The sequence below is a fragment of the Coptis chinensis genome, chromosome 3 (genome assembly GCF_015680905.1).
Source record: "Coptis chinensis isolate HL-2020 chromosome 3, ASM1568090v1, whole genome shotgun sequence".
Taxonomy (NCBI): domain Eukaryota; kingdom Viridiplantae; phylum Streptophyta; class Magnoliopsida; order Ranunculales; family Ranunculaceae; genus Coptis; species Coptis chinensis.
In genome coordinates this window covers 109,598,933-109,619,374 of record NC_141458.1, presented here as the reverse complement: position 1 = coordinate 109,619,374, position 20,442 = coordinate 109,598,933, and the positions used below count along the sequence as shown (strand labels likewise).

At 34.1% G+C, this 20,442-nt stretch overlaps 2 protein-coding genes and 1 long non-coding RNA gene across 3 annotated transcripts; all 3 read left to right on the top strand.

The window, feature by feature from the left end:
- The first annotated feature begins 1,411 nt into the window (after nucleotides 1–1,411).
- Nucleotides 1,412–6,577, top strand: LOC147512872 (uncharacterized). Its single transcript, XM_086598810.1, has 5 exons — nucleotides 1,412–1,637; nucleotides 1,733–1,911; nucleotides 3,155–3,164; nucleotides 3,393–4,420; nucleotides 6,353–6,577. Exons 1-5 carry the CDS (start codon nucleotides 1,412–1,414, stop codon nucleotides 6,575–6,577), a joined length of 1,668 nt encoding a protein of 555 aa, XP_086454936.1.
- Nucleotides 6,578–6,673: 96 nt separating this feature from the next.
- Nucleotides 6,674–7,797, top strand: LOC147512871 (ATP-dependent DNA helicase PIF1-like). The gene is made up of 2 exons (XM_086598808.1): nucleotides 6,674–7,278; nucleotides 7,380–7,797. Exons 1-2 carry the CDS (start codon nucleotides 6,674–6,676, stop codon nucleotides 7,795–7,797), a joined length of 1,023 nt encoding a protein of 340 aa, XP_086454934.1.
- A 9,855-nt stretch (nucleotides 7,798–17,652) lies between these two features.
- On the top strand, nucleotides 17,653–18,339 carry LOC147512870 (uncharacterized). Its single transcript, XR_015217488.1, has 3 exons — nucleotides 17,653–17,760; nucleotides 17,855–17,936; nucleotides 18,214–18,339. It is a non-coding gene; the product is annotated as an uncharacterized LOC147512870 (long non-coding RNA).
- The last annotated feature ends 2,103 nt before the right edge of the window (nucleotides 18,340–20,442 follow it).

Below are 20,442 nucleotides of genomic sequence, written 5' to 3'. Positions count from 1 at the left end.
ACAATTTCCAAGCAAAAAAGAGCTGACTTGAAGAAGAAGAGGAAAAAATCCGTTGTTGCTGAGTTTAATGAGTCTATATCAGTAGACGAAGATTATTATTCACAAATGAGGAGTAGTGAATCAGATGGTGATGAAGAAGACATATCAAATGAAACTAAACATAAAAGTAATATTTTCAATATATTTTAATTTTTTATTATGATAAAAATTCCTAAACAAATTTATATGTTTGTGTTTAACACAGGAAATTGTCATGAAGCCTGGAATTTTGGAGAGCCAGAGTTTATGTGTTAGTTTTGTGGAGCAATACTTTGGTATGAAGAAAGGGTTTGTAGAACAAAGTAGACCAAGAAACCAAAGTTTGGAATATGCTGCCTCCATGGAAAAGTTCAGCTTCCTCTTTTAGCTGATGCACCTCCATTCCTAAACCAGCTACTAGATTCTGAAGGTGGTTCAATGTCTACAAATTACAGAGAAAACATGAGGGCGTATAACACGATGTTTGCTTTCACATCAACTGGGGGAGTGGTCGATAAAAAAATAAACAATGGTAGGGGACCATATGTTTTTAAGATCAGCGGACAAAATCATCACAAAATTGGTTCCCTGCTACCAATTCCAGGTACACTTCCAAAATTTGGGCAGTTATACATATATGATACAGCTAATGAAGTACAATACCCTCTTCAAAATATTTTAAAATATTAGATTCTTAGATATTAGGATATTATATTTTTTTTATTGGCTAGGATATTAGATTTTTTCCTTAAATATGATTTTCTTCAATGAAAAATTGAGCAAATAATTAGTCATTTGAATTTTCGTAATAATTCTATTTTTACATGTTCTTTATGAGTTAATTTGGTTTTTTCCCTTTGTGCCAGGCCAGACTCCTAAATTTGGGCAGTTATACATATATGATACAGGCAACGAAGTGCAAAATAGATTGAAGTCTTTTAGTAAGAAGATTGAAAAGAAGAAACCATTGGATCCAAACATTATAGTAGGACTCATTAGTATGTTAAATGAAAACAACAGAATAGCTGAGACTTACAGAATGGCGAGAGATCGTTTTGAAGAATTTGAAACCGCTGATGTTAGTATAAGACTCATTAGCACAAGAGGAACTGATGGAAGGCTCTACAACTTACCCACTTCTAATGAGGTAGCTGCTCTCATTGTTCGTAATGGAGATGAATCTCAAGGTCACCGTGACATTATTGTTGACAAAAAAGGATATGGCTTAAAGAGAATTGATGAAACTTTTCCAAGTTTTATGTCAATGCAATATCCTCTCTTATTTCCTGACGGAGCTGATGGATATGTGCCTGAAACCAAGTACAGAAATGGTAGTAAAGTGGGTAAAAGACAACATGTTACCATGAGAGAGTACTATGCATTTAGGATGTAAATGAGAGGAAATGAAGGGCTAACAATAGTCAAAAGTAAACGATTGAAGCTACAATTTTGGGTAGATGCATACACTGCTGTTAAGGAGATGAGGCTTTCATGGGTTAGAAATAACCAACATACTATTCATGCAGAATTGTACCAAGGTTTGGTTGATGTTGTTGTTTCTGGGGACACTAAACCTGCATCGGTTGGTAGGCGATTAGTTTTACCATCATCTTTTACAGGTAATTAAGTATATTGAAATCCCTAAAATTCACTTACAAGTTTTAAAAATGAATTTATAATGACAAATGATTAGTTTTACTATTGTCTTTTACAGGTGGTCCAAGATATATGGTACAAAATTATCAGGATGCCATAGCCATTTCCAGATGGGTTGGAACTCCTGACATTTTCACCACATTTACTTGTAACCCCAAGTGGCCTGAAATTCAAATGGCATTGGACAAAGTTTCTAAGGGACTAAAACCTGAAGATGCCCCTGATATTGTTGCTCGGGTATTTGAAATAAAACCGCACGAAGTTAATGACTGATGGTTAACTTGGCGTAAACATTTTGGTAAAGCTTGGGGGTCGGGTCTTTATATTTAAATGTTTTCACATAAGTTTTAAATGTCAATGACCCTACTTTTGAAAAGTTAAACAATAAATATGTCCTAACTCAAACACATTTAGTCAAGCTCCTGCACTATCCTGACTTAGCATAGAAAACAACATAAATAACCATGGACTTAGCATTCATGTAGCGCCACACACACACATACCAACCAAACACAAAACAGTACAATGTTTTCTTTATTTCTTTTTTACTTTTTACCTATTGCACATGTTCTTTGCAATGCTTGTTGCCATAATTTAGTAGATGTTATAGTTGATTTAGTATGTGTTTACCTGGTCACGGAATGGGAATGCCTTCTTTTTACCAAATCAAATTCCTTAGGATTATTGTGAACGATCTCAAGTTCAGGGAAACCAACAGCCTTGAAAAATTAGTGGAATCAAATAAGGGAAAAAGAAAAATCTTCAACCTGAACAAATGAAAAGCATTTGTTGAATTCTTTTATATTCTCTGCTATAATTACCTTAGCACACGCCTTTGCTAACCCATCAAACGTGACATATTTCTCTCCAGAGATATTGAAGATTTGATTGCTTGCTTTCTCATTACCAAGAACCTGAATAAAGGCAGTGGCCAAATCCTGTAACAATTAAATAAAAATAAAATAAGAAGTAGTTATAGCTGTAAATTTGAATTGTACATTATACTTGAGGTAAAGATTTTAATCTTTTAACTTTAACATGGTCAAGTTGCGTTATTTGAACCCCTCGAATTGGATTTGGAATTGAACCACCAGCTTTCAATCTGTGAAAGAACCATTCCTCAACCGGGTTGTAGTTCAAAGGGCCATAAATGTAGACCCGATCTTATTGAAGTCCAGTTCACATCTCTCGTAGTAAGTTTTCTCGTCTTAAGCTTTCCTTTGTGCCTACTCTTTGGATCTACTGCATCAACCTATCATACAGTCCACACAAGTTAGAAGTAGATCTAAGGATCAAAAAAACTTCGAACATAACTAATTGCTTTCGGTTCCTTTGCTCGCTGAGAGATAAAAGCCAAGGGTTTTGTCAACTATGAATTTCTCGAACAAGTAAAATAATGTCCGAAAGCATGTCTTCGCCATAGATTGCATCCGAAAGCGGGACAACTGTGATTATTAAGGGATATTTCCCTAACGTAAAGGTTCTTCAGTGTATCTATTGAAAGCTGAAATATGAGAGTTGTCCATTTTGCCTAGGACTTACTTTGCAGTATCATACTCAAAATAGATGCTATACTAAAATCCATACTTTCCTATAGTTTCCAAAAAAAATATTTTTTTGCATAATTTGGTAGTTAATGCCCTGTTTGATTTAATGATCTTTTCTTATACAAAAAGCTTACCTTATATTCTTTTATTGTCTTTTCTTTGTTTTTGCAGCAATATACACAATAGAGTTTCAGAAAAGAGGATTACCTCATGCTCATATATTGCTTTTCTTGGATAATGGTTCCAAGCCCAAGACTCTTGCTCAGATAAATAAGTTAATATCAGCTGAGCTTCCTGACCCAGAAGATAAAGTTGCGTATGCAGTAGTTACACAGTTTATGATACACGGACCCTGTGGAGATAAAAATCCAAGCTCACCATGTATGTTGGAAAATAAATGTTCTAAACACTATCCGAAGGCTTTCAGGAGTGATACTACAATTGATCACAATGACTTCACCGTTTATATGAGAAGAAACAACGGTTGTAAAGTCACAGTTAAAGTGTTTGATAGGACTGAGGAACTGGACAATAGGTGGGTAATACCACATAATGTCGATTTGTGTGTTAAATTTCAAGCACACATAAATGTTGAGCATTGTAATAAGGCAAGGTCGATAAAGTATCTTTTCAAATATATTAACAAGGGCAAAGATAGAGCCACTGCTTTTGTCGCAACAGATGTAGACACGGGGAAGCAAATCATTCGAGATATGGATGAAGTTGGACATTTTCTTGATTGTCGTTATCTTCCTGCTTCTGAAGCATGTTGGAGATTATTGAACTTTGAAATTCAATATAGAGACCCAAGCGTAGAGAGGTTGCCATTTCATCTTGAAGGAGAACAAATTGTCTACTACGGTGACAATGATTTACCAGAAGAAGTCATCAAATGCGAGAAAGCTTCAAAAACAAAATTTACAGAATGGTTTAAAGCCAATGCCATGTATCCATCTGCTAGAGAACTTACTTATATGGAATTTCCCACTAAATGGGTTTGGCAAGTCAATGACAGAGTGTGGACTCCTAGACAGGGAAAGGGTAAAAGAAAGATCGACCGTGTTTACTATACTCACCCTACATCAGGGGAGAGATTTTACTTACGGATGTTGCTTAATATTGTCAAAGGTCCTAGAAGTTTTGAAGAAATCAGAACAGTCAATGGAACTATTTATCCTACTTCCAAAGCAGCGTGTGAGGTAACTTATGAAATTTTGTTTTCGTATATCATTATAATTGTTGGATCTTGGGAAGTTAAACAACATAATCATGTAAACACATAGTTATTTCTAGATGAATATAATTTAAATGTCATTTTTACCATGCTATATTGTTGAATTACTGTTTACCAAAATATAATTTAACTGTTTACCACACACACACTGATAGACTCATTGTACTAATATAAGCTTTTACATCTTCTAAATACTCAAAAGGGAGACAACACAATTGCATCAGCTTTAGGTGGTTCGACTTGAAAGCCACATTACCAGAGATGAACCCCATAGCTGGGTATTAATTGAGGAGGAGTCTAAGCCACTACACATTATCAAATGAATATCCTAATGCAAGGAGTTCCATTGAAGTCTACGTTGACATTTTGAAGAGTCACCACATGTAATTACGAGAATATAGATTACAGGCATAGAAGATGTATACAAGCTTTTTATATATGGTGTCAACTGTTTACATAAACTTAGTATCTAGGCCTGAATTAATTAGAGTCTTCTGTCTTCACAATGAGAAATATATAAAAAGAATGTAAAGAAGAAAAAATAAAAGACTAACCGGAACATATGAAGGTTGCAAGTTGGATGTAGTCAAACACCTCCTAAAGTAAGGAAAAGTGTAGGTGAAAGCCATTTCAGTCGGTACTCTCCAGGTTGCCTCCATTCCTGTCTCATGTAAACCATGGTTTTACAGGCTATTCAAAAGTACTAGAGAGAATGTTTTGCACATTACATACATAAAGTTCTTATTTCAATATAGAGAGAACAACATTCATATATAATGTAGAAATAATTGCATGTATAAGAAGTAGTAGGATTCTAAATCAATGAACGCCAGCGTGCATCTTGGGATTCATGCACTCACAATGAACATGATATACGTAGAAGAAACCAAAGCAAGTATGGCCCTGGTGACAAGATGAAGGCCTACCCCGGTCTCGTCTTTTGTAAGAAGATTCAGCAAGCTTTTTTGGATTATGTGTGTTTGGATTGGTGGGGGTGATGTCTGTGGGTTTCTAGAACTTACCCTACCTTTAACCCAAACCTCAGGCAGGTTAAGGTTGAACTGAGAAAGGCAGTCCATCCGCTCATTAGGCCATCACTCATCACTAAGTATCCTGTTGCTTCCTTTGGCGACAACACATTTCTTTTAGCGGTGGAGTCATGACAACAAAGTAAAATAAAGTAAAAGGAATAGATATGACAACAAAACATGGTAAATCATGTTTAGCTGAATTTAGTAACAGAAAACAGGATTTCTTGCAAGCAAAAAAAAAATCAAGTAGAACGGGTCACAAATGTAGGTCTATTTATAGGCGGAAACTGACAAATGTGTGTATTAATGGGGAAAAAAGGAAATAGTTTTTCGTTACTTATTGCTTGATTAGCAATAACCCGAGCACATGATGTCTTCCCTAAGGAAATAGTGTTTGATTACTTACTGCTTGATTAGCGATAACCCGAGCACATGATGTCTTCCCTGTCCCTACAAGTCATATTTCCAAGCTTAAACTGCTTTAGATGCTAGATAACTAGAAGGAAAATTTTAAATATATATAGATTACTGTTAAAACAGGAAGTTTAAATTAAACTGGCAGCAGTTATTGGAGGGAGTAGGGTAACGATTACAAAACATTTGCTAAGAGCTCATGCCAAGATTTCGTCTCAAGAGTGTGGATAGGTTGGCTGAGACGGTGGAAGCACTTTTGGCGGGGCATACTTAATCCGACAATAAAGAAAATGGACTCTCCTAAAACTTTTACAAATAAACTTAGGAAACACATACACACTTAGATTTGTTTTTTCCTGTTGTCTATTTTGAAAAACTCCTGAAGTTAATATATGCTGAATTTTAATTTTAAACTATACATATTTAATTGTTCAATTAAATTTACCTACCAGGCACTAGGTTTGCTCGATGATGACAAAGAGTGGGATGATGCACTGAAAGAAGCTAGCGAATGGTTATGTCCTAAAGCATTGCGAGAGCTGTTTGAGACGCTAATGTTGATGTGCGAGATATCATTTCCTGAAAAACTATGGGAAAAACATCACCAGGCACTAGGAGATGACATGTTATTTCAGTATAGAAGAATCAATGGAAATCAGACATTGATTTTATCATAGGAGAAAATAAAGAACTACACTCTATGCGAGATTGAAAAAATCATGCTCAGAAGAGGTAAAACTTTGGCAAAGGTCAATGACTTCCCATTTCCAAATATGAAAGACCAGATGCCAACTGGTAATAGACTGATCGCAGGAGAACTTGACTATGATTGTCGTTCACTACGTGATGAATACATTAGAATGCATGAAGTCCTTAATATTGAGCAGCGTGAAGTATTCCAGTTAGTCACCCAAGCAGTATATTCACAGAATGGAGGTGTATTTTTTGTTTATGACAGTGGAGGAACCGGAAAGACGTATCTGTACAAAACTATCATCTCAAAGCTAAGATCTGAAGGTAAAATTGTTCTTGTAGTTGCCTCTTATGGAATAGCATCACTACTCCGACCAGGTGGGGGAACAGCACATTCTAGGTTCAATATTGAAATTCCTACCAGTGAAGAGTCGACATGCAAAATCTCAAAACATGAAGAACTGGCGAAGCTAATACAAAAAGCAGATCTTATTTTATGGGATGAAGCTCCAATGATTCATAGGCACGGATTCGAAGCTGTCGACAGAACTTTAAAAGACATAATGGATGAAAATAACAAATATTTTGGCGGCAAAACATTTTTAATGGGTGGAGACTTCAGACAAATTTTGCCAGTTATTCCAAGGGGTAAAAGAGGAGACATTGTTGACGCTTCAATAAACAGGTACCATTTTGAATATATCAAACAATCTTAATTTTATCAAATAATTCATTTAGTAACCTTGAGCAATTTTTAATTTTGCCATCTTTAATTCTATTTGACAGGTCTAAAATCTGGGGAGAATGTAAAGTTTTTCATCTGACTCAAAACATGAGATTAAAAAGTGACAATGTTGATCCAGAAACAACTAGCTATATAGAAGATTTCAGCAAATGGCTTATAGATCTAGGAGACGAAAAGTTGCCAGCAATTTCTATGGAGAACGATATCGAGCCAACATGGATACAGATTCCAGATGATCTTCTTATTCCTGAATCAGAAGACTCAATTAAAGATATTGTTTCAAATATTTATCCAAATTTTGCAAACAATCACGGTTCTATAAAGTACCTCAAGGAAAGAAGCATCTTGGCCCCCAAGAATGAAACAGTTGATGAAATCAACTCATACATTATTTCATCACTTCCAGGAGATTTACAAAGTTACTTGAGTGCAGACACACTTTGTCTTATAGAAGGTTAGCACGTTAAAAAAAGTAGTTATATAAATAATTGTTTTTAACTTTTATTATCTTATTACTTCATTGTTTTGAGGAAAGTCTCACGAACAGGGGCGTTCTCTTTCCTGAGAATTTTTGAATACTCTTGGTTTTCTGGATTACCAAACCTTAACATTGAGCTGAAAGTTAGTGTTCCTATAATGTTAATGCGGAATTTGAATCAGAGTGCGAGGCTTTGCAATGGAACTAGGTTGATTGTGACAAGGATGGGATCCAAAGTTATTGAAGCAAAAATTATAACGGGTAAGAAAATACGTGATCCAGTAAATATTCTTTTATTCAATTATATTTGGAACTTTACAATCATATAAGCAAATTCATAATTACAGGTACAAACATAAGTGAACCTGTCTATATTCCAAGAATTGTCCTATCTCCAACTAACACAAAGTGGCCTTTTGTCTTCAAGAGGAAACAATTCCCCATCAAAGTGTGTTATGCAATGATAGTAAACAAGAGTCAGGGACAAACTTTCAACCATGTTGGTGTTTATTTACCACGTCCAATTTTCACACATAGGTAGTTATATGTTGCTGTTTCAAGAACGACATCTAGACAGGGGCTAAAATTTCTAATCAAAAGGGAAGATGATGAGCCAAAAGGATATACACAAAACATTGTGTATAAAAAAGTTTTTCAAGCAATCTGAGGAAGGTACTGTATTTCAAACAAAAAATACCTTATGGTGTTTTTTAACTTTTTAATAACTTATCCTTACTATGCTTTTGGTCTTCTTTAATGCAAGAGAACCTTATAGGGGATATTAGGTAGTTGATTTACTCCAAGAAAGTTCATTACAACTTCTATGTTACTTTAAGTGGTGTAGCCTTTTTACTTGGTTTTCTATATGAATTTTGAATCTACCATTATTATGAAGTTAACGATTTTGGTGTTTATATTCTTTGTATTTCCATTTTTTTGTTTTCCCAGTGGTTTTTTTGGTCTGTTGGAGACGATGATATATTTAATTATTAATGTTTCTTAACCTAAACAAGAAACACAAAAGGATTGTCTTAGTTGCTTAATGACCAGGTCTTAGGTGATTCCACATTAGATATTGCAGTTGGAAGGCTTGGAGGTGGTGGAGAAAAATCAGGATTTGGAAGCTTGGTTGATTGCTAACCTGTAGAAACAAGACAACTTAAAATAGAAAGAGATACCAACATTTTAGGACTTGACATCCGAATAGAAACAAGACAGCTTAAAATAGAAAGAGATGCCAACATTTTAGGACTTGACATCCGAATTCTGCTGTTGAAATGTTCAGTATCAAATTATTGACGACATGTGATTCATCCAAGAGTAGAAAATGTAATTTACCGACAGAGCAAAAGGAAGAAACTTCGTTTAAAGGACATCACAGAGCATGATAGCACCAAGGCCATATTTATGATAGTCCCAGGCAAAAGAGCAAAAAGCAGCAGTTTCTTTGGACCATAGGGGTTTAATTAGTACATGGAGCAGCATCCTTTAGGAAGAAAAAGCTAGAGACTGAGAGGAAGCAAGAGAGGTTGTTATGTTATTGGCTCAAAGCTTACAACTGGCAGCAAGTATGAATACGGCACAAATCACACCTGAATGTCCAACTTTATCAGACTCGGACACAAAATTATAACCAACAGAATCTCTAACTAAATCTTACAGTAAGACTCTATTATTGTTAATGTTTTTTTTAGGACTCTATTACTATTAATATTTATCTGTTTTAAGATACAATCGGGCACAAAATTATTATAGACCAACATAATCTCTAACTAAATCTTACAATTTTAATAGGACTCTATTACTATTAATGTTGTTTTTTAGTAAGACTCTATTACTATTAATGCTTATCTTTTTTTCTACTCAATCGGTTCAATATATGAGAGAATTAAGGATAGCTACTAGAAAGACTAATCTAATCTGTAATGAAGTCTTTTATTAAACATACAATTACTTTAACATAAGATTTCGATAACAAGAAAACTTCTAAATCAACTTAATATTAAACCTATATAAATCCATCACGATTATATAACATAAAGCACAAAAAAAAAGGAGCCTACCCTACAAATTCAAAGGTAAATTCTGAACTATTCAAAAGTACCCTACAAATATTGTTTTGGCTTTTTTGTGTTTGCCATGACCCCAATTATTCTTGCGTCTTATCAGTCTTATTTGATATAAATCCTGCTCGATTGAATGCTTGAATTTCAAATAGTAGTACTTACTAGGGGGGTCTACAATTCGGCTCGGTCCGAGTTTAGATAAAACTTTGAGCCGAACCGTTAGTACTCGGTTCCTAAAAAACAGAACCGTCAACAAATCGATGGATCACAAAAACCGGGTGCAGACCAAACAGTAAATTCTGTTCGGTTCGGTTTATAAACCGATGCTTAGGCTTCTTTTTCAAAAATGCTTATTTACCAGCTTAAGGCCTGATTTGCACCAAGCCCAATAGTTGATTAACTAACCAAGCCCATATATTTATAGACTTGTAATGTTATTATTGTTTCTAGTCTGGGCGATGTGGGACTATAAATTTACCAGCTCAAGACTTTTGGATGTTCTTCTTTATTCCATGAACACTTTTAGCACGATGTAATACATGGATCTTGTTGTGGCCTTGCAACAAATACAATGCAATGACATCTCTATAACTCTATTACCAGGAAATCAGGAATTGCTTTCCCTGAAAAGGACCAGAGAAATGGGCGCAAGAATTTGGATTGAACTAAGAGAATTGGGACAAAGCTCTTTACTAATACAATAAATACCATAATGGTGACGCTAAAGTCAACCAGTGTATCAACATAAACCCATAGAAAACAGCCAACCCCACAGTTGGCAGAGGCACTATTATGCCACTCGAGGATGAAATGGGAACATGTAAATCAAACTTAACTCTGCCTACCATCCCTAAGAAAAAAGAGTGCCTGACATAACAAATGCGCAGTTAATATGAATCTGACGAGTCAGCTCGTGAGCTCTGATGATTGGAGGATACTGATTTTTATCCAGAAGATTGTATGCGTATGGATCAATACTTTAATCCATGCACACGAAATGAGGTAAACAATTTAATATAGGGACGAAATGTGGATGAGCAAGTAAACCAGTTACCAGTTTAATAGAATCCATACAGAAACTAATATTGGGACGAAAATGTTTATCTTCAATTTAATAGAAAAGTGAATGTCAATATGCAAAATACAGTTTGTAGGATCCCAAGCTCCAAAATGATAACAGCCCCACTTCCTCTCTTTGTTTCATTGATTGTGTGTACCAACTTAGTAAATCTAACCTATATGTACTCACATGCCTGCAACTCGAGATGTTTGACTTGTAGATGAAGAGGTGAGTAAATGGGTGAAAAGAAGAAAGCGAACTAGTCACAAATATGTTTTAGGACATGGGATTTTAAAAAAATCAGAAACAGCTATTACCCTTAAAGAATATCTCTTAAACATACTCCCAATCACAATAACGAACCTGTCACACTCATCCTTCTATGAAAACCAAAAAACACAACAGGTTGTAAAAGTGTCAAAGCAAGATGAACTTTCGTATCAGAAGAAATACGTTCCATCCTCTTTTCAGGTGAATGCAATACACAAGTATGCTCCGTGTCGAAATCACACAACCTAATTGTACAATCCTCAAGCATTGCAATAACAACATGTCCACTTATAAGAGATATAGTGTTATACAAGGCAATATGTAGCAGAGTCAAAGAAACATACAAAAGAAGTCTAATTAAACTATTACATATGATCCCCCAGTCACCCAAAAGTGGTAGATGAGCAAAAGAAACATGCAAAAGAAAGTCTAAACTATTACATATGATCCCCCAATCATGGTCCCAAAAACTATCAAACTGTTATATCTTCACGTATTCATCACTGTATCTTCACATATTCCTTGTAGTAAATCAGCAACCATCCCAACAATGACTCCAAAAACTGCCATATTGGGAAATCTTTACATTTTTGCACCAGTAAGTTAGCAACAAGCTTCAAAGGTGATCCAAAATCTGCTGCATCCTTAGTTCTACACCTAATAATAACTTTCAAACAGTTAAATAACCATAATCAGTGACCATAGCAAATTCCAATTATACACAAATGCAAACAAGTTATAAAAAACTTCGGAGAGTTTTATTTACCAAAAGTCAAAAGAGACAACTCAAACCCTCAATCGGACCTACTCCGGGAATTGAAATCATCGCCGGAACAGTTCTACATAGGCGATCAAAATAAGAATAAAACAGTTGTATAACTAATAGTTAGGAGTGCAAAAAACTATTTATTTTCAGATAATATTACCTGAATCAATTGCATCATATTGCTCTATTTCTCGCATTGCTGCTTGAAGATCAATTGGCTTCGCACTAGTTCGCAACCAATTTTGAGTTCAAATGAGGGCTTCAACTGTGTTAGGTCGCAAAGAGCTACGAAATGGGTCAATTATACGGCCTCCTGTGCTAAAAGCTGACTCCGACGCAATGGAAGTCACCGGAATGGCAATCAAATCACGAGCCATGAGAGAAAAGATGGGATAGTTGGAGGCATTAGCTTTCCACCAACCCAAGATATCAAACAATTCCTCTATATTTTGTTCTTCAAGAGTCGACGTCAAATACTTGTCAACCTCAGACATACTCCCTAAACTTCCCTGCATGTTATGCATCATCCATTTCGTAGCTAGATCACTAGACACAATAGGCTCACTTTCATGTTGTGGTGCTGTGCTTGAGCCCTTTCCATTGCTAACATACCATCCATGCAAACGTACTAGTGTGTTCTTCACCTTCTTTTCAATTGAGTCAACAGTGGCTGTTCCATACAGCCCCGTCATACTGAAACTCACATATTCCAATTTGAAGCGAGGATCAAGAACCACTAAAACCAACAGTAGGGGATTGATCTTTTCGGGGCTCCAATACTTATCAAATTTTGCAACCATCCTTAAACCCATATCATATAAGGATAAATCAGCCGAATCACATAAATCTTTCAAACTTGTCCTCACAATGATAAGCTCATTAAACAAAAGATCAGAAATGACATAGTTAGAACCAGAAATTTTGTTTGTTGTTTCAAAATAAACTTGAAGAAATTGAACAAACATTCTAGCTCTCTTCCAATCCCTAACATCCGGAGGCCCAATGTTACGCTTAGTGGTTGGAGTTCTCGTGCTTTCTTCATCATCAAGATCATCCTCATTCTCAATCTCTATTGGTACGAAGTAATTCCTATATCCAACATCTTCATCCTCTAGCCTATCAAATGCTTTCTCAAATTTTTCCCCCGCATCCAACATCTCATATGTCGGGTTCCACCTTGTTGCCACATCTAATCATACATTTTTCTCACACACAATTTTTTCATTTTTCACACACTTCTTCCAAGTGGTCCATCTAGATGGAGATGATCTTACATATCTTATTGCATTCCTTATCTTAACAATTGATTCATCAAATTTTTTTAAGCCATCACGAACAATAAGATTTAAAATGTGAGCCGAACATCTAACTTGTAAAAATTCATGCTCTAAGACTATATTTTTCCAATGACTAGTCTTTTTCTTCAACCAATCAATGGCTACGTTGTTCGAGCTTGCATTATCACATATAACAGTCAAAACACTATCAATACCCCACTCTAGCAAGCACTTCTCCACCATCCTCCCAATGGCCTCACCTTTATGGTTTGGAACTACACAAAAGCAAAGGATTTTTTTCTTTAACTTCCATTCACTATCCACATAATGAGAGGTGAGACACATGTAATTAATATTTTGAATAGAAGTCCATGTATCGGTCGTAACACAAATTTTTTGACCTTTCAAGACACGCTTCAACTTCTTTTTCTCCTCCAAGTACAAAGCTACACAATGTCTAGTAATTGTTGTGCGACTTGGGACATGGAGCCGTGGACAAGCAACTCGACAAAAGTTCAAAAACCCTTCACACTCCACAAACTTAAATGGAAGCTCATCAACAATGATCGTTTGGGCAATGGCTTCTACGCAAGACTCTTGACTAAATGTGAGGGCCACAAGCTCATGTCCACCTTCTTCTTTGGGTTTGAAAGTCAATGTCGATTGCTTCGAGTCCTTTGCTATACGGTTTGGGTATTTCTTACAAACACTAGCAATGTGAGACCTCATGCTGGAAGTCCCATTAATAACATAATCACACTTAAATGACGTCTTACAATAGTTACAGGTAGAACTTAAAGGAACACTACCTTCAACTTTGGTGAAGTGACTCCATACATCCGACGTATCTGTCTTCTTTCTTCGCTTTGCAGCAGTTACCTCATTCTCGTTAGATACATCAGGTTGAAGTGTCACATTAGTAGCTTGTGTTTCCACACTGGTTTATTTCATTGAAGAATCCATGAATCTAAGTAAGAGAGAGGGGACGAAATATTAGGCCATCAAATAGAAATTGGTAAGATTTAAGAGAAATAGAGACTTAGAGAGTGAATAATTAGTGAAGAGTTACTTGTAATGGTTCTCTTTCTCTTGTTGGCATAAGTGGAATGATGGAGAGTACGTGGAGATGGAGAAGGTGAGCTGAACTGTCGAAGCCTTTTTTCGTGATTGAGAAGGATTAGACTCTGTAGGATTAGACTTCTAAGTTCTAATCCAACGGTTGTAAATTGTAATAAAACAAAACTTAGGGTATGAACTAAACACGGTTCAGTTCGGTTGGCACTGGTTAACCGAGACATGAAACTGAGAACCGCACCGACCCAGTCGGTTTTCACTTTTAGGAACCGAGAACCAAATCGGGTCTACAAAAAACCGAAAAAATTGGCCGGTTCGAGCCAGTTCGATTCGGTTTTCGGCTTTTGATGAACACCCCTAGTACTTACAAGTTTATTTAGCAACACTAAGTTCGTATATCTTATAATGATTGTTTATATTTTTCCAAAATTTGATTGTCTAAGCAATTAGTTACATTCTAGAATCAGTAAAAGTGGATGACGGTGGATTGATACCAGTGAAAATGCAAAGTGATCATGAATTCTTTTCATAATTATTTATTTTGGTTCCTTTATTTTGTTTAGGTATCGAGTTGCGGAAGAGGCGAGCACGTTACCAGAATATTGCAAAAGGTATGATAATGGGTTCTTTTGATCCTGTAACTGATTTATGATTTAGTAGTCAAGAATTTATTTTCACGCAATTAATTGTATGAATATATATTACACGGTTTTATTGACTACAGTTACAATCACAACTCTGAATTAACTTTATATTATATATGAAACTCATGCTTCCGTTCAACATAAGATTAGAAAACTATTAATGGGAAGCAACATAAGGCACATACACAAGGTCTTTTAGCTTCTAAGTTCTAACCCCAATAACCCATACCTCAAAATGTTTAATAATCCATTTTGGATTTTCTTTGATTTGATATATTTATTGATTTTGTTTCTAGACTTTGATTGCTCATTTTTTTCCCCCTTTTATATTTGTTTCATTCAATTGAATGATGTATCAAAATTTTGTAGCATTGCTTACCATAATAATACACCATTGATCGTTTTACTTGGATTTGGTTTCAAATATGGAGAGGTCATCATTGTACTTGGATTTGGTTTCAAATATGGAGGGCTTTTTTTGTTTATTTATTTATTTCAAAGACACCATATATTGTCAAATAGTGTTGATTAACAATAGGTTCATGCCTTTATGGTTTATCAGATTGTTAGCTTTGAATATTAGGTTCATTTTTTCCACTTTGAAACGTCTAATTTGTTACACAAATGTGTCTCAAGAGCCAATATTGATTATGCATGTACAACGGTCAGTGCTGTACAAGCAAGTTTACTTTTTCGACATGATCGTCTCAAGTGTGCATATATGATTGTTTGTCGATGTACATGTAAAGGTGCTTGCACAATAGTTCTAATTATTTCTAAGTTAATCACTCTAGTATGCAAGGGTAATGGATGTACATGTTAGTATATTCTTCAAGGGTAATGCAAGCATCCATTACAGTTAATCACTCCGCCTGTGAACGAATTTTGTGTGTTTATTATGCTAGAAAATTTTGGTTGAAGTTAAACATTATTGAAGAATATTTATTGTTTTGTGTAGCACCTTTCAAGTAAGGTTCTACTGTCTATTTTCCACTGACATTTTTTATGTTGTACATGTTTATTATATTAAAATATGTAGAATCGTTAAATATATCTGTCCACACAATGCACATAATGAGTTAATCGTTTCAATTTCTTTTGATAATTTAAGTAATCGTACTTAGTTTAGATATGGCTTATCCTAAACCCCGGTGTGTGTGTGTGTGTGTGTGTGTGTGTGTCATTGGTAGCTTTATATTTTTCACTAAGTTTGGTTTAAGTTTTTACACTTTATAAGACGACGGCCTAAGAATGGAAGCATCTGATGTATATTGGTTGTGGAGATTTAAGACTAAATGATAAACAAAAACAATATAATTAACCACCATTATGTAGCCAGTGTAGATCAGTTATGTAGCTTCTTACTTCTTGCCTGATTAGCCACCATTTGGTACGAATAATACTTTACTGTTCTATCTATGTGGGAGCATTAGCTATGTTAATTTTTTCTTGGCTGGTAACTTGGCACTTTAAAGTACTTTGAGTTAAATTGGTCGTGTTCACGGTATGTAGCTGATAATATATTTTTTGTTATACTTTTCATATTTGTTTCGGCTATGTTATATTTGTTTAGTATGCTCAATTTTGGGTTTCACCACTTTGTCATTTGGCTGGGGTATATAAGAATATGAGTATATTATCTGATAGGATCTGTGATTATTCATTGGTATAACGTGACTAAATAATGATACATATATATATATATACTTCTCAATAACCTGAGCTATGTTTGAAAAAACACATGGATGAAAGGACTAATGTAGAAGCACTTTTTATGCTATAGAGATTAGACGATATGGTGAGGAAGTGCAAGACTTTGCACGAGCTTAACCTTTACTCACCATCTTGCAAAATAATAACACGAGTAAGCAGAATGTGGATAGCAAGGTATATAGAAAAAGTTTTTGGAATTGAGATGATATTGATTGATGAAAAGGTAAAAGTTATTTGATCTAATTTTACTATTAGAGTCAAGTCATGATATGTTTTCAATATATTATTGTTTACAATTTATTGTCATTCTTGAACATAAACAATTTACTATCTCTCTTAAATTTTATCCATAAATATTCCATTAATAGCAGGTTTTTTCCCCTATATTATCTAACATATTTGTATTAAAACCGTGTCATTACAGGAAAATCAAATTCACTCTAAAATCGACAAGGAAATCCAAAACTCCTTTGAAAAAGTAATCAAACAAGGAGAAATTTATTGTTTTGAAAATTTTGAGGTTAAGGCAGCAAAATTTCAATATGAGCCGGTGAAGGCCAACTTCACCATTTCCTTTAAAAAAGATATAGTTGTAACTGTTTCAAAGGAAGATGGAAAAAAATGAAGACAATACAAGTTTTCATTTGTTGATTTTGAAGAATTCATGCGAAAAAAAGAAGACTACATCAATGCATTCAACACAGTTGGTATGTTACTGATTGAATAATGTTATTTTCCAAAAAAAAAATTATGTACTAATATTAATTTAAAAAAACTAGATTTTATCAGACTTTTGACAAAAGTTTCAGCACAGAGCCCGTATGGTTTCAGGGAAGTCACACTAATGAATGAAAGGTAACACACAATGTTTTTGAATTTAAAAAATAATTTTTAAACATAATTACTTTATTTTTTTGCAGTGATTATGAATTCTAATTACTAATTATTTTTACAGGAACTATGAAATCAAGATTGCTTTATGGGGTGAAAACTCCAAAAGATTTGCAAACCTAAAGAATTCGGATGGAATTGTCATTGTTATTTTATCATCACTATATATGAAAAGAATCGGAAGTATGCAAATATTTTTATATCCAATTTTATCTATTTAATGATTTATTACTAACTATTATCTAATCTTATTATTTCTTTATATATGTGTTCGCAGAGCTTTTTAAAGCAACAGTCACATCTGCAACTCAAATATACTTGAATTTGGATATACCTCAATCAAATGAGATGAAAAAGCGGTAAAATACTATAAATACATTAGGTTGCTGGCTTAAGATTTGTGAATGCATACTATATTACCGTACTAAATTTTTTCTCATCATCATGCATATATAGTTTGAGTTTGAAAAGAGAAATTAAGGTTTAGAAGCTAAAGTTATGAGTTATTGCTTATGAAGCTAAATGCTTTTAAAATGGCATGTATATTAATATACCAATAGCTCGAATATTGAATAAGCTGTTTTTTTTTTTTACTTCTTTTAGTAATATTTATGCAAACCAACTATTTTGATGCAGCTTTGATACCGGTAACTTTAAAGTATAGTTTGAGGTAGACAAAGAGGGTGAACCTACTACAATTTCTGAACTACTTAGTAAAGACAGGGTAACCATATCTGACCTAATTCAATTAGGCAGAGATAGATGCAACCAGGTTAGTCTGAAATAAAGATTCTAGAAGAGATTTAAAAAAAATTAGTATTTTATGTTTTTCATACTGATACATAAATCATTTTATTTGTAGCATAAGTCATTTACTTGCAAAGCAAAATTTATAAAGCTTTTTGGGAATCGTTGGAATTACAAATCTTGCCAATTATGTACTGTCAAACATGTGGAAAACGGGGATGAGCTATACTGCAAGGATTGTAAAACTACTTACAATAAACCATCTGAGAGGTAAACAAATTGAAATTTTAAAATCAAATTATGTTTATATGTTACTAATCTAATTAATTATGTTCTCTTTATACACGGGTACTATTTTAAACTTTGTGTGCAAGATGAAACAAATCAAACACCATTTGTTGTTTTTGGAAATAAAGCAGAAGACATAGTGCAGCAACCATTTGACAAAATTAAAAAGATGAGTTTAAAGGCGAGTATATATGCAATTTTTTATTGATACCAAGTAAATTTTTTTTAGAAATTTATATTAATGCATTTTTATTTCTACAATCCAGGGCAATAGTTGGGATGAAATTAAAGAAGAACTAGAGAAAAACACTGGAAAGACATACATCTTCAAAGTTGTGATAAATGAGTACAGTATGCATGAAATCTATCCAACATTTAGTGTAAACAATATCTTAGAAGGAAAAATGGATAAGGAAAACATAGAAGAAACTGACACAACAGACATTCAAATCATCGAGTAGGTATTTATCTTTTAAACTAACTTCCCTTACAACCATTGGTCAAATATTTTCATATTTAAATTTGTACATGCCAAAATACAGGAAAAAGGAGCAAATAAAAAGAAAAATAAAAACAAGAATCCTACAGATGAGATCTCTCCAACCAAAAAAAATTGGAAACTCCATAATCAAAGGTATTGTGTTCAAAATATTATTTAAACAATTTGATGTAACTTTTAAATTACAAAATAACTTACTTTGAAAAACTTTTCGTTCAATATGCAGAACAATGATTTGGAATAGATGCCGACAATTTAGTTTGATGCAGCATGATTCGTAGCCAATATGTTATTCGAATAATGGCCAACAATTCAGTTGGAAGATGTTAGATTGTTTTCGTATGTATGACTTTCTTCAATGAACAATGGAGAAAATAAGTTGACATTTGAATTTTCTTAATAATTCTATTTTTACATGTCCTTTACGAGTTAATTTGGTTTTTCTTCGTATGTATGCTATTATGATTTCAAACTTATTTATGTAAATACTATTATGATTTCAGATATTTAATAGTTGGAATAAATGAAAAAACAATAAAAAAGAATAAATCAAATCGGGTAATGGAATGATAAAGTACAATAGAATTCAGACTAGAAGCATCTCCTTGACCACCACCACCATGATGACAATACTCTAACGGTGGAAAAAGAAAGAAAATGGGTTAGTTAGAATTACCTTATCCATCAGTACATTTCCTATGTTGCATCCTCTGGCTTTCTAAGCTATTCTAGATTTCCTTTTTAGAATTTCTCCATTTTCTTCTGCTTGGATCCTAACTTGCATTCATGGCGACGAAAAAAGAAGCCATCATACAAATTAGTGACAGCCACCACAACATTTTCCTTGATTGCTTTTTTTAGCATTAACAGGTACCTGCACAATGTCCACATTATTAGATACAAACACAACACCACACACACGCACACATATAACACAATTATGGTGGGATCCAATCATGTGGCACTCATCCACCAATTGGAACATTACAGAGCACACCGCCTTTAGTCCAGTATCTCCAAAAGCCTGCTACCTTGATAGATGAATCTCCAAAAGCCAAAAAAGCTTGCAAAAGTTTGCATTTCAAGGTAACTTTTCAATTTCCCATCTTTAAAAAAAAAACCATTATTGGTGATGTACATTGTTTATAGATGATACTAGATACTAATGTTAATTCCTTTTTCAATACAGGACAATGACTTTGAAGCATGATGCATTGGTTACGAAACTGCTGTGGAAATTACCAAGTTCTTAATAAATGGAAACTGTCATTTTTAATATTAAAATTGCAAAGTCTACTTTCATTGTTTTCAATAGTTGGTTGGTTAACATT

Coding starts and splice junctions, on each gene's coding strand:
- LOC147512872 (XM_086598810.1), top strand. CDS start 1,412: ATGAGAGGAAATGAAGGGCTAACAATAGTCAAAAGTAAACGATTGAAG. Junction 1,638..1,732: donor TTTACCATCATCTTTTACAG/GTAATTAAGTAT, acceptor TGTCTTTTACAG/GTGGTCCAAGATATATGGTA. Junction 4,421..6,352: donor CTTCCAAAGCAGCGTGTGAG/GTAACTTATGAA, acceptor TTTACCTACCAG/GCACTAGGTTTGCTCGATGA.
- LOC147512871 (XM_086598808.1), top strand. CDS start 6,674: ATGAAAGACCAGATGCCAACTGGTAATAGACTGATCGCAGGAGAACTT. Junction 7,279..7,379: donor GTTGACGCTTCAATAAACAG/GTACCATTTTGA, acceptor TCTATTTGACAG/GTCTAAAATCTGGGGAGAAT.